The sequence below is a fragment of the Gopherus evgoodei genome, chromosome 3 (genome assembly GCF_007399415.2).
Source record: "Gopherus evgoodei ecotype Sinaloan lineage chromosome 3, rGopEvg1_v1.p, whole genome shotgun sequence".
In the NCBI taxonomy this organism is placed as follows: Eukaryota; Metazoa; Chordata; order Testudines; family Testudinidae; genus Gopherus; species Gopherus evgoodei.
Window position 1 is genome coordinate 196,589,539 of NC_044324.1, and position 14,118 is coordinate 196,603,656.

Sequence of the window (14,118 nt, forward strand, 5' to 3'; positions counted from 1 at the left end):
ACAAAAAATATCTTTGTTCCTTTTCAACATTTTATGCTCACTTTTTGCTCTAGATTTTATGAGCAAATTTTTATATCAGCACATTTTAAAATACAAACAAAATTCCCCAACAAGTCTTTAACGCAGTTTCATGAGCATTTCTTGATTGAGCTACTTGTCCTCTTGAGTTCAAAACCCAAGCCCCCAAGAACGAGAAACTGAAGTTTCCAATATTGCATATACCCCAAACAAGACTGAGCCAGTTCACTTTAAATTTGATTTTATTGACATCAGCTTCCCTAAGCAACCATCCCAAATAATTCAGAAGATCTGAGAGCAGAAGGAAACAAATGTACACAAAATACACGGCTTGCATGGCCAAAAACGTTATATTTTCAAAGGAACCTGGAGACACTTTTTTTTTTTAAACAGCAAAGAATGGAATGTATGAATGTTGGCTGTTTAAACATTTTATCCAGAAACACACTACCGTACGGATACCAAGTTTAACCCATACTTGAATTTGAAAATATACATAATCTTAAATTACATTAAAATCTAATTTCAAAAAGTGTACAGTAAAAGCCACCTAAGGGAATTCCGATGAAAGTTAACCATGGAGTGAAAATTCTTTGTTTTAACTGCCAACATTAAATTGTGTCTGTTTTACTGATTACAAGTTCTATATGTGTCAAATTCATATACAGCACCAAATGATTTATTACTAGGCCAAACCCACCTCTTTCCTTTTAAGAACTAGCCAAGAGGGTGACATTGCATTTTCAGCATCTGCAATTCTGTGTAGCAGGAGCAACATCTGAAAGACAGTTGACTGGCCGTAAACTATCGACTTTTGTTCTTTCTGGAATTTCCCTGCAGTGAAAAATAAACAATGCACGGGAGAACATCATTCATATGAAAATAACTTGTACGAACCACAAACAAGAGCAAATCTGATGCCTATACAGAAAAAAAAAATTATAAAAGAAAATGCAGCATAAGAGAAAAAAGTCACTAAATTTCAAAATAAGAAAAAAAGAAAGCTTCTGTATTTACAATCTTGTGTATACTGTATAAATTCCCATTACACTTGTTATAACTGAGGGAAGAATGGATTACAGCTTTCATAGTCATCAAAAAAGACTGTTACCCACCTTTTAGTAACTGTTGTTCTTCAAGATGTGTTGTTCATGTCCATTCAAAGTAGGTGTGCGCGCGACACGTGCATGCCAGCCAGAAGGTTTTCCCCTAGCAGCGTCCGTAGGGTCGGCCCAGGCGCCCCCTGGAGTGGCGCCACTACGGTACCCTATAAAGGGGCCCGCCGACCCTCCACCCCCTCAGTTACTTCTTGTCGGCACTCCGACAGAGGGGCAGGAGGGTGGGTGTTGGAATGGACATGAACACCACATCTCGAAGAACAACAGTTACTAAAAGGTGGGTAACTGTTTTTTCTTCTTCGAGTGGTTGTTCATGTCCATTCAAAGTAGGTGATTCACAAGCCTAACCTTAGGAGGTGGGGACGGAGATCACTGCTGATTGGAGTACTGCGCGACCAAAGGCTGCATCATCCCTAGCCTGGTGCGTGATGGTGAGACGAGAACGTGTGGATGGAGGACCACGTGGCCGCTCTACAAATCTCCTGAGTCGGAACCTGAGCCAGGAACGCTGCAGAGGAGGCCTGCGCCCTAGTGGAGTGGGCCGTGATCAGAGGGACAGGGGTCTTAGCTACACGGTAGCATTTCCGGATGCAAGTCACGATCCACGAAGAGATTCGCTGAGAGGAGACCGGGAGCCCCTTCATCCTTTCTGCCACTGCACAAAGAGCTGGGTTGAGCGTCTGAACGGCTTGGTACGCTCTATGTAAAAGGTCAAAGCCCTGCGGACATCCAGGGAGTGTAGCCTCCGCTCTTCGCTGGAGGCGTGTGGTTTCGGATAAAACACCGGGAGAAAGATATCTTGTCCCATGTGGAACTGTGAAACGACCTTGGGTAGGAAAGCCGGGTGAGGTCTCAGATGGACCTTGTCCTTGTAGAAGACTGGGTACGCGGGCTCAGAAGTTAAGGCTCAAAGCTCCGACACCCGTCGGGCTGAGGTTATTGCCACCAGGAAGGCGGTCTTGTATGACAGGTACAGCAGGGAGCACGAAGCCAGAGGCTCAAAGGGAGGCCTTGAGAGGACAGAGGGGACCAGATTCAGGTCCCATGCAGGGGTCGGCTGACACACACGCGGGAAGAGCCTGTCCATATCCCTGAGGAAACGCCCAACCAGCGGGTTCACAAACACTGAGGTACCCCCGTCTCCCAGACGAAAGGCGGATAAGGCCACCAAGTGAACGTGAATGAAGGAAAGGGAGAGGCCCAGTTATCATAGGTGAAGCAAATAGTCAAGGACAGCGGGAATTGGAACCCCCAGTGGGTCGTGACCCTTCTGACACGACCAGATGGAGAAGCGTGTCCATTTAGCCAGGTAGGTGGCCCTAGTTGACGGTTTCCTGCTACCCAGTAGCACCTGCCTGACCTGCTGGGAACACTGCAGTTCCACCGGGTTCAGCCATGGAGCATCCAGGCTGTGAGGTGAAGGGACTTGAGGTTCAGATGGCGGAGGGAGCCCTGGTCCTGCGTGATCAGGTCTGGGAGCAGGGGCAGCATCAGGGGCACCTGAATGGACATGTGCAGGAGTGACGTGTACAAATGCTGGAGTGGCCACGCTGGAGCTATCAAGATTACCCTGGCACAATCCCTGCGAATCTTTAAAAGCACCCTGTGTATCAGGGGGATCGGAAGGAAGGCGTTCGACAGAGACCCCTGACTGCGGCCCAGAAAGGAGCAAAACCATTGGCACTTCCTGTTTTCCCTGGAGGCAAACAGGTCTAGCCGGGGAAAGCCCCAAAGCTGGAAAATTGAGCGCACAATGTCCCATCGGAGGGACCACTCGTGACCCTGGAACAAGTGGCTGAGGGTGTCCGCCAACCCATTCTGCTCCCCTGGAAGATAAAATGCTAGCAGGGGGGTGGCATTGTGGATGCAGAAATCCCACAGTGCGAGGGTTTCCCTGCAGAGGGGAGAGAAGCATGCATTCCCTTATTTGTTGATATAAAAGACTGCAGCCATGTTGTCCGAAAGGACTGAAACACACCTGCCGGCCATGTGGGACTGGAAGATCAAACACGCCAGGCAGACCGCTCTCAACTCCCTGACACTGATATGCAACTCGAGGTCCTCCGGCGACCACAAGCCCTGCGTCCTGAGGCGTCCCAGGTGCGCTCCCCAACCTTGATCCGAGGCGTCCATCACCAAGGAGAGGGAGGGCTGTGGGGCAGCAAAGGGAACGCCCATGCAGACTTCCCGTGGGTTGAGCCACCACTGAAGTGAGCGCAGCACCAAGCGGGGAACAGACACCACTGAGTCCAGGGGGTCCCTGACTGGGCAATAAACTGTCACCCACTAGGACTGCAGCGGGCGAAGCCGGAGTCTGGTGTGGGCCACCACATAGGTGCGTGCTACCATGTGACCCAACAGCCGGAGGCAAACTCGCGCTGTGGTGACTGGGGCACGGTGCAGTCTGAGGATGAGCTCGGAAATTGCACAGAACCTGGACTCCGGCAGATACACTTTGGCGTGTGTGGAGTCCAGAACCGCTCCTATGAACTCTATGTGTTGCATCGGAAACAGAGTAGATTTGGCATGAGGCCCAGATCGAGAAAGGTCTGCCTGATGAACAGCACCTGGGTCTCTACCTGCTCCATGGAGCGGCCCTTTATGAGCCAGGCGTTCAGGTAGGGGAATACCTGGATGCCATGCCTGCACAGGAAGGCCGCCACGACCGCCATGCACTTCGTGAAGACCCGGGGAGCAGCTGACAGGCCAAACGGGAACACCGTGAACTGTAAATGGATGCCGGACACGACGAACCTGAAGTACCGGCAGTGCCGTGCAATTATGGCGATATGGGAAGGAGCTCCGCGAACTCTGACATGGCCGAACACGTGTTGTGGCCATAACGGCTTACTATTGCCTGTTGATTGGCAATGCGGAGTTGGAGTCCACCTGTGAAGTACACCTTCCTGCCAAAGAGCTCAAGTCTTTTTGCGTCTCTGCTCTTTGGCATTGACCCCTGGAACCCTTGACACTCCCACTGGTTAGCTGCATCTATTACCAGCGAGTCCGGGGGAGGGTGGATGTAGAGGCGTTCCTGCCCTTTAGAGGGGACGAAGTAGTGCCGCTCCATTCTCTTGGCAGTAGGGGCCAATGAGGCTGGTGTCTGCCATAGGGTGCGGGACATATCCGCTATCGTCTTTATCAGTGGAAGGGCCACCCTGGATGGCCCTGAGGGGGCCAGGATATCCACTACAGGGTCCGTGTCCACCTCAATCTCCTCCACTTGGATTGCAAGGCTTTGAGCTGCTCGCCTGAGCAACTGCTGGAGAAAAGACGGTTACTCACCTTTGTAACTGTTGTTCTTCGAGATGTGTTGCTCATATCCATTCCAGTTAGGTGTACGCGCCGCGCATGCACATTCGTCGGAAAACTTTTACCCTAGCAACTCAGTGGGCCGGCAGGTCGCCCCCTAGAGTGGCGCCACCATGGCGCTTGATATATACTCCTGCCGGCCCACCCGCTCCTCAGTTCCTTCTTGCCGGCTACTCCGACAGTGGGGAAGGAGGGCGGGTGCGGAATGGATATGAGCAACACATCTCGAAGAACAACAGTTACAAGGTGAGTAACCGTCTTTTCTTCTTCGAGTGATTGCTCATATCCATTCCAGTTAGGTGAATCCCAAGCCTTACAAAGGCGGTGGGGTCGGAGTGAAATGTGGCAGAATAAAACTGCCGAGCCATCTTAGACGAGCTGTCTAGCTGTGGTGCAGCTGGCACAGAAGCAGCAGGAGCAGTAAGCTCTACCACGGCGCGAGCCGGGGAGCTGCCAGGCACCGGATTCCATGGTCCTGGGGGACTGGAATCGACGGAGCCGAAGTCATCGGTGCCTCTGCAGGTGACGGTGCCGGATAACGCAACTTAGGCGAGCTCTCTGGCTGCGATGCAGGTGGCACGGAAGTAGCGGGAGCAGGGGGCTCAACCACGGCGCGTGCCGGGGAGCCGCCAGGCACCAGCAGGAATCGTAGATTCTCTCGACCTCGGAAGAAGGGAGCGGTGCCGAGTCGACATCGGTGCCGGCGACGGTCGGTGCCGAAAGGCCTTGGTGGTACCGGCGGGGTCCGGTGCCGAGGAGGCGCTTCTGCCCGCTGCTTGAACATCGCTCGGCGCCCAAGGTGGAGGGGTAAGTGAAAGTCCCGCACCTTTTTGTTCTCGGCTTAAAAGCCTTGCAAATGGGGCACTTATCTGTCAAGTGTGATTCCCTGAGGCACTTCAAACAGGAGTCATGTAGATCTCTCTTCGGCCGCGGCTTCTGGCAAGCCGGGCCCCTTTTAAAACCCGGTGAGCCATGCATGGCTCCGGCACTGGGCTCATGGAAGGGGCTACTTCCTGAACCCTGCTAACTAAACTAACCATGTTAGCAAAGAAAACACGTATAACCATACAAATATATATATAAAAGTGTTATAACTGCATAATTATATACGAGAAACGAGTAGCTAGGGAAGTGGAGGTCAGCTAAGCCGCGCTCCACTGTTCCAACGACCGACACGGGCGGTAAGAAGGAACTGAGGAGCGGGTGGGCCGGCAGGAGTATATATCAAGCGCCATGGTGGCGCCACTCTAGGGGGCGACCTGCCGGCCCACTGAGTTGCTAGGGTAAAAGTTTTCCGACGAATGTGCACGCGCGGCGCGTACACCTAACTGGAATGGATATGAGCAATCACTCGAAGAAGAATTCGAGTGTTCTCGAGGGCCAGAGCCGCAGCCATGCCCGAGACCGCCTCGTTCGGGGAGGACAACGAAGAGATTACATGGAGCGGCCCTTCCTCCGGTGCATGCGGCCCCTTGAGGTCCTGCAGCACACAGTATTGAGGTTGCGGTGCCAGTTCCGAGTCCAAATGCGGCACCGCGGCCAGTACCAGGGTCGCCAGCGAGCGACTTGGTGTATCATGTGGTGCCGATGGAGCCTGAACTAAAGCCGCTGTCGGTGCCGCTGCCCAGTTAGTGGGTGTTGAACTTGAAGGCACACCCCTGCCCGGCGACGGTGCTGGTAGGGGAGGCAGCTGCGCCGGGGCCACCAACGTCGAGGACACCGAAGCCAATCGTGACCAAGGGCCAAACACCTGGCCTACTGACAGATGCTAGGCCCAGGGAGTCCAAAATGGCCACTGCGAGGACGGCTGCCATTGTTGCTGCCACTGCGGGTAATCCTGATGGTTCACCCCCGACATCGATCTCCTGCTCCGCGACCTGCTGGAGCGATAGGAGTCCGCCTCTGAGTCTGAGGTCTCCGAGTATGAAGACCTGGGGGGAGCAGGGCCCGGCGCTAATGGTGAGCGGTGCTGAGGCGGCGGGGAGTCTCTTCTCTGGTCCGGTGCCGGCTTCGCAGCTCGGTGCGGGGAGGGAGGCGATAGCATGGCCGGCTTGCCTCTAGATTGTACTGGTGGGCGGATTACAGTAGGCAACTCCCTACGATGCGGTGAGGTTGGTGCGGGGAGACCCATCAGGTCTGATGCCGCCTCCAATGCCTCCGGCGTCGACGGTGGGCGTATGTCTCTGCTGAGACCTGGAGAATTGGGCTGGTCAGAACTCAACCGCCCTCTCTGCGGTGCGGGAGTCGACGGAACCTCGGGGGGCTGTAGCGCAGCCTGTCCACTTAGCCCCACTGGCAGGGTCGGCCTCGGATCCTGGTGGGGAGACTGATCCCTCACCGGCTTCTTTTTCTTGGCGGGCACCGGTGAAGGTGAGCGGTGCCGCACTGAGGCCAACTTCCTATGACCCTACTTCGCCCGGTGCTGGGTCTTGGATGACTTGGGCTGGGCGGTGCCGGGGCACTCCACACAGAGGACGACATGCTGGGGCCCGCCTTGGCCGGCTCTGGGTCTGAGGGCAGTCGCAGGGCCGCCTCCATCAGGAGAACTCTTAGTCTTTGAGCCCTGTCCTTAAGAGTTCGCGGGCGGAAGCCTCTACAGATAGAGCACCGGTCCTTTTGGTGGCTCTCTCCAAGGCACCTCAAGCACGCAGAGTGCGGGTCACTCTTAGTCATGAATTTCCCGCAATCTTCGCAGAGTTTGAACAAGGGGGACCGAGGCATGCCCCAGCGGACGACGAAGGCTGTGGGGGGGGGACCCCCCCCAACTACGAAAACTATATACAGAGATCTAACTAACTAACTATATAACTGAATACATGAATTAAATGGTATGGATAGGACACTGCCAGATTGCTATGCAAGAGAAGTTCCAGCTAGCCGTCACTGGCGGTAAGAAGGAACTGAGGGGGTGGAGGGTCGGGGGGCCCCTTTATAGGGTGCCATGGTGGCGCCACTCCAGGGGGCACCCAGGCCGACCCTACGGACACTGCTAGGGGAAAATCTTCCGGCTGGCGTGCATGCAGCGCATCCACACCTACTTTGAACGGACATGAACAACCACTTGAAGAAGAACCACAAATATTTCATTCTAATTAAAAGCTAGAAGAAAGGCGCTGGAATTGTGTCCACATTCTCAGGATTACACCATCATTCAAATGCTGTGAAGGCAAGTGAGAATTTACCAGTAAATGGTACTTGTTTCTAATAAAACCATTACAAGATAATTGCCCAAAGGAATAATACTGGGAATTATTTTGTATCAATCTTTCTTAAGAAAACAGCCATCTTATCATATTTTAGCTTGTTTTAAACAGGATATTTACAGCACAGTCTGGAGAAGAGTTCTAAATTTAATCATTTTCCATTAATAGGATGTCAGTAATTCAAAAATGCATGTCTATTTGCAGGAGTTCATTGTTTAATTGTTTTAAGCAGAACTGGTTAAATGTTGTCAGTGTTTGATGTTTTGTTATTTCTTGCCGCTTTGACTTTGCAAATTTGCAGCTTTCACTTTGTCATGCTTCCATATTTAAAAGGGCCTCATTTTAAGTGAAATTGTGAAGTTACTGCTTGAGGACCTAAGGTTACTGGGGGTGGGAGGAGGGTATCCTTTACTTTTTAAATGTTTCAGACATTGTTATTTTAATAAGCAATTTACACCATTTGTACAGTGACTATTTTCCAGAGGGATTTTTTAACATTATAATATGGCACAAATAGTCTCCATCACAGGAGAGAGAACCAAAAGGGCATCCTTGTGCTTCTGTATTATGATGGTATCATGTTTTCAGATCCTGATAAAGTTATTAAAGGGACACTATTGTTACAATTTATATTTAAAACAGATTTACCTGTATCAACAGTGAGATTTTAGATAAATTAAAATAGCTTAAGTCCATTTTAGATCTGTTTTGTACTTTTTGCTCAGCAGACTAGTTAATTTTTGTTTTAGATTGAAACTGATTAAATTTTACTTTCTGGTATTTAGACTACAGACCGGTCAGCCTCACTTCAGTCTCTTGAAAAATCATGGAGCAGGTCCTCAAGGAATCCATTTTGAAGCACTTGGAGGAGAGGAAGGTAATCAGAAACACTCTACATGTATTCACCCAGGGCAAGTCATGCCTGACCAGCCTGACTGCCTCCTACGATAAATTGGCTCTGTGAATATGGGGAAAGCGGTGGACATTGATTTTAGCAAAGCTTTTGATAAGTCTCCCACAGCATTCTTGCCAGCAAGTTAAAGTAGTATGGATTGGATGAATGGACTATAAGGTGGATCGAAAATTGTCTAGATTGTTGGGCTCTCTGAGCAGTGATCAATGGCCCGATGTCTACCTGGCAGCAAGTATCATGCAGAGTACCACAGGGGTCGGTCCAAGGGCCAGTTTTGTTCAACATCTTCATTAATGATCTGGATGATAGGATGAATTGCACCTTCAGCAAGTTCACAGATGACACTAAGATGGGGGGAGAGGTAGATATGCTGGAGGGTAGGGATAGAGTCCAGAGTGACCTAGACAAATTGGAGGATTGGGCCAAAAGAAATCTGATGAGGTTCAACAAGGACAAATGCAGAGTCCTGCACTTAGGACAGAAGAATCCCATGCACCGCTGCAGGCTGTGGACCGACTGGCTAAGCAGCAGTTCTGCAGAAAAGGACCTGGGGATTATAGTGGATGAGAAGCTGGATGTGAGGCAGTGTTTCCTTGTTGGCAAGACTGCTAACGGTATACTGGGTTGCATTAGTAGGAGCATTGCCAGCAGATTGAGGGAAGTGATTATTCCCCTCTATTCGGCACCGGAGTATTGCGTCCAGTTTTGGGCCCCCCCCACTACAGAAAGGATGAGGACAAATTGGAGAGAGTCCAGCGGAGGGCAACAAAAATGATTAGCAGGCTGAGGCACATGACTTACAAGGAGAGGCTGAGGGAACTGGGTTTACTTAGTCTGCAGAGGAGAAAAGAGTGAGGGCGTATTTGATAGCAGCCTTCAACTACTTGAGGGGGGGTTCCAAGGACAATGAAGCTAGGCTGTTCTCGGTGGTGGCAGATGACAGAAGCAGCAGCAATGGTCTCAAGTTGGATATTAGGGAAAACTATTTCACTGGGGGGTGGGGTGTGAAGCACTGTAATGGGTTACCTAGGGAGGTGCTGGAATCTCCATCCTTAGAGGTTTTGAAGGCCCGGCTTGATAAAGCCCTGGCTGGGATGATTTAGTTAGGGTTGGTCCTGCTTTGATAACCTCCTGAGGTCTCGTCCAACTCTAATCTTCTATGATTCTATGTGTGAAAACAAGAAACAAGAGCAGCTAACTTTTCAACTGGATCATTGGGATGAGAGAAAGAATAGCAGCTTCGAACACAATATATTGTAACTATGAAGGAGTGACCATAAAGAATATCCATGAATGAATGCTTACAGTGTAACTCTTATCTGCTCCACCTTCCTGATCATCCCTCCATGTGCATTTAACAGTATGTTTTATTTTTAGGTAGCTGAAAAATGGTACTGCTCTTATAAGTCCCCTTTTAAAGCCTAATCTGGTGTGAGGAGCATGTAATCAGCTCTCTACAGTTAAGAGGGCAGGGAAAGACCTAGTTTATGACCACCAGTCATTTCCAGATTCCAAGTTAGGTTCTAAAACTCTCATTCACCTGGATCAGTAGGGATAGGGCTTCAGGTTTTCATGCCAAGTGGCTGAGAATAAAAACAAGCTAGTAACTTCACATACTACTCGCTAACCCAGGTTACAGACTATGCCCAAAGTAAATATAACACTTGGTAACCTACCTTACTCATTTTTAGTGTATCAATTTCTTCCCTTTGTTTAGATAAGGTTTCATTCATGCTGCACAGATGGTCACTCATCATACTTAGCTGATCTTCATAGCTTCTTTTGGTGGTTGTCAACTCATCCTAAGGAGTGAATGAACAGTAGCTTTCAGCTTTGCCTAATATTACAGTAGTACATTGCTCATGCAGACGTGCAAGTTGTCCAACAAAGCTGCAAGGTTGACCAAACGTGTGCACTTAAGCAATTTCATTATGGAGAAAAGCAACTATGCAAAAATTTAAATGAAAAAAGTCTCAGTAGTTTTCTTATATCTTTAAAACTTCATCCCTCACTCTCCCCCACTATCACCTCCCAAAACTTATTTTATTACACTATTTTATAGATCATCATCTAACTAAGGGTTTAACAACATGGGACAAAAATCACTGAGGCTAAAACCCAGTTTTCAGCCCAGATGCAATTGTTTTTATTTATTAAGTTCTGTTTAACATTCAGGACTATGTGTTTAAAAATAACTGTGTGCCAGCCAGTAAGCTTTTAAAAAAAGTTGTTATATAATTGTGGATGAATAGTTTGTGTGAGGTTTTTTGGGGAGATATATGGATCTTTACAGATATGTACTGAGGGTGCACTGTTTTAAAAGGAATTCAATTTTATAATTATGCCTATTTGCCACCACCAGAGAAACTGTCAAATTTCATCATACAAGAACTTCACAATGAAAAGAGTTCAGAAAAACACTATATAAATCCTGGTCTTAAATATACCATGCATAGAAATCCTAATAAACTCAAACAGGTGATCCAAAACCTCCATTAAGAACATAAGTAGATAGAACTGAGCCCAAAAGGACAGTACTATTAAATATCTGTATATACAAAGTCTTCAGTGTGGTATCTGAATACTTAAGGAAAGTAATAGTTAAAAATTAAGGGCTGCAGGATCAGATCCTTTCTCATGCCGAGTATGCTCACTGACTTCAAGGGAACTATTTGTATGGGAGTCTGGGCTGCACAATCATGTCACATCATTAATACCTTGAAATCATACAGGGATTCATTAAGTCAATGGAGAATTTGTGGATAATTTCAATCATGCTGGTCTGGGTTATGAAGGTTAAGCATAGTACTAGCAATTTAAAAAAAGTTTTGCATCAGAAGTCAAGTACTTTAAGAGCTACTAATAAAAGTCTACCATTGTAATCATTACTCCAATGGATGGCAAAATGGCAGTCCACTAGCCATATGTCAAAGAACACTAAATTGGCAGCTAGCTGACAAGATCACCATATTGTTCTCCTTTTATATGTGATGTGATCTTCAAGCAGTAGTGAATGAGGACTGCACTAAGTCAAACAGAACTTTATTTAAAAATCTTATCTTGTTGCAGTGAATGCCAAAGATCAATGTAAGGCTGTTTCAGATGCCAGTTTGACATCAATTTGAAATACACGAAAGATATTTTTATATTTCAGATGTGAGAGCAGAGGCATATAAAGTGACATTCAAAAAGCTAAAAGAAGGTTTTTTTCATGGGCGTCACTATCATAAAACTTGTGCAAAGTCACCTTTACAAGTTTGAGAAAATAAGATGTGCTTTACCTATAGAACAAGGTGCATTTTAAAAAAAATGTAAGCCATAGCAATATGACTTTAGGAACGTAAATATTAGGACCGGGAACAAGGTGCCATGAAGTATTTCCTAGGGTAACCACAAACGTTTGAGTAGACAAACAAGCTCTCTAATTCAGCAATTTCCAGTACTGTCATTATTAACTGAAAGCCTCATAACAGCAACGTTGTGCTTATTAGTATTTTAAATCAGTTGCTCTCAATCTTTCTAAACTACTGAACTGAGTTGTCTTGTGGATCCCAAGTTACACCCCACTTAAAAGCTACTTGCTAACAAAAAAAAATCAGACAAAAATACAAAAAAAGCTTCACAAAACACACTGAAAAATTGCTTACTTTCTCCTTTTTTAATATGTAATTACAAAATAAATAAATTGGAATATAAATAGTGTACTTACATCTCAGTGTATAGTATATAGAGCAGTATAAATAAGTTATTGTCTGTATGAAATGTTAGTTTATATTGACTTTGCTAGTGATTTGTATGTAGCCTGCTGTAAAACTAGGCAAATATCTAGATGAGATGATATAGTTCTTGGAAGACCTCTGCGTACCCTCAGCGGTATGCATACTCCTGGTTGAGAACCACTGTTTTAAGTGATCGCTATTTACTGTGCCCTCAGTACAAATTCAATGTATGTAAAGAATTAAAATGTTTCAGATAATTCATTTATCTTTAATACTTATATTGAAAAGCAGGCCATATGGTTACATTGTTCAATGCAAAGGCCTCACATTGCACTGCTGAATAGGTCCGGTCCATCTCTGAGTCATGAGTATGTGCTTCCTGTGTTTGGCAACCCTGACAAACTGTCATCCCCTTTCATGATTTTGTATTACTACATGGACTCAATCACAAAGCGGCTTTTTAGTAAGATTGTGTGTTTACTGATGAAGTATCTAAAAAGGAAATTACGGGATTCATTTTACATTCCACATCTCAATTAAGAAGCCTCCCACCTTACCCAATGATAAAGAGGACTATGATGATGTGAAGGAGAGATTACATGAGATGGTTCAAAACCAGAAGGAATACTATACTCTGGCAACTATAACTCATAAGGAAAAATAGCTTCCTTCCTCTAAAAGTTTTCCAAGCCAAAAATGTTGGTTTGTTTAAAAAGTAAAGAATCATCTGCTCATTAGAGTTAGCACTGGTTTGAACTAACTGAATATAGAGGGGGGTCAGAAAGTTAAACCTCTCTAAGTTCCTGAGTACTTATGTATTTACAATTTTCTCTTTTCTCATTCTCTTAATTACCTTTGCTCAGTTCTCTGGATTTTGAGTGCAAATGGTGCAGAGCAGTTTTTCAAGGAATTAAAACTGACATGTCCACAATTTGATAACCACAGTTAAAGGGGGGAAAAAAGCAGAGGCTGAAATAGTCTTAAAAATCCCAGCTGCTACGGAGGATGTCCCAATGTACATTTACGATTCTGGGTTTTACTGGGAAAGTGAATATGTAAGTGCATCTCACACAGTCTCTCTACAAGCTAAGTTCTTATATGAAGTGAAGTTGACTTTTCTATTTTAAAGTGCTCATTGAGCAAGAACTTTGTCAAGTTCTTCTCTTCAGCCAGCCTATTAAAATGAAGTGTGGCAAGAGGAGAGAAGGGACATTAGATGCATATACACTATAATGTTTTGCACCCAGCTAAGCGGCTGGGATTTAACCATAGTTTCGGAAGCAAAAAAACAAACCGGGATAATAAAGGGTAAAAGGGACAGTATTTGCACAAGATATGTTTACATCAAAATGGTATCTCAGTTACTGTAAGTATTTTCTCAATTTTTTAAAATAGACATATCCCATTTAATACTCAATCTTTGATAATTTGAAACATGCGCATTAGTGGATTTGGTCTGCAATTCTACTCACATGCCATAATAGTTTTCAGATTTAGCATGGGATGCACACTGGGTTTTATGTTTTTCCACCCACAACTATCCCATGGAGTGTGTCCATCAAATTGCTTAGCTAACATTTCACTTGCCTGTAATCTACTGATGCTTTGACTAGCTAATTTCATCTCCTCCACTAGTGATTCCTTAGACTTCTCAGCTAATGATAATCTTTTGGCAAGGGCTCGGCACTATCAAAGAAAAAAAAATCAGTTAGTGTCAGCAGAGTATTGTACATAGCAAATTATTTGAGGCAGAGTTTTTTTTAAATCTGAATATTTGGGCCTTTCAAAATGCAAAGTTTTTGGTTTACAGAAAGTGTGTTACAGAAATATGCTTT

The 14,118-nt window shown here is 46.4% G+C and overlaps 1 protein-coding gene across 4 annotated transcripts in view; it reads right to left on the minus strand.

The window, feature by feature from the left end:
* Positions 1-242: 242 nt before the first annotated feature.
* Positions 243-14,118, minus strand: part of PPP1R21 (protein phosphatase 1 regulatory subunit 21) — an 87,817-nt gene continuing 73,941 nt past the window's right edge. For all 4 annotated transcript variants that reach the window (XM_030557749.1, XM_030557746.1, XM_030557747.1 and 1 more), the window contains 3 exons: positions 13,871-13,969; positions 10,241-10,366; positions 243-852 (listed from right to left, as the gene is read on the minus strand). In XM_030557749.1, the coding sequence (XP_030413609.1) occupies positions 823-852; positions 10,241-10,366; positions 13,871-13,969 (255 nt within the window). In that variant the 3' untranslated portion in view covers positions 243-822. The remainder of the gene's footprint in view (positions 853-10,240; positions 10,367-13,870; positions 13,970-14,118) is intronic.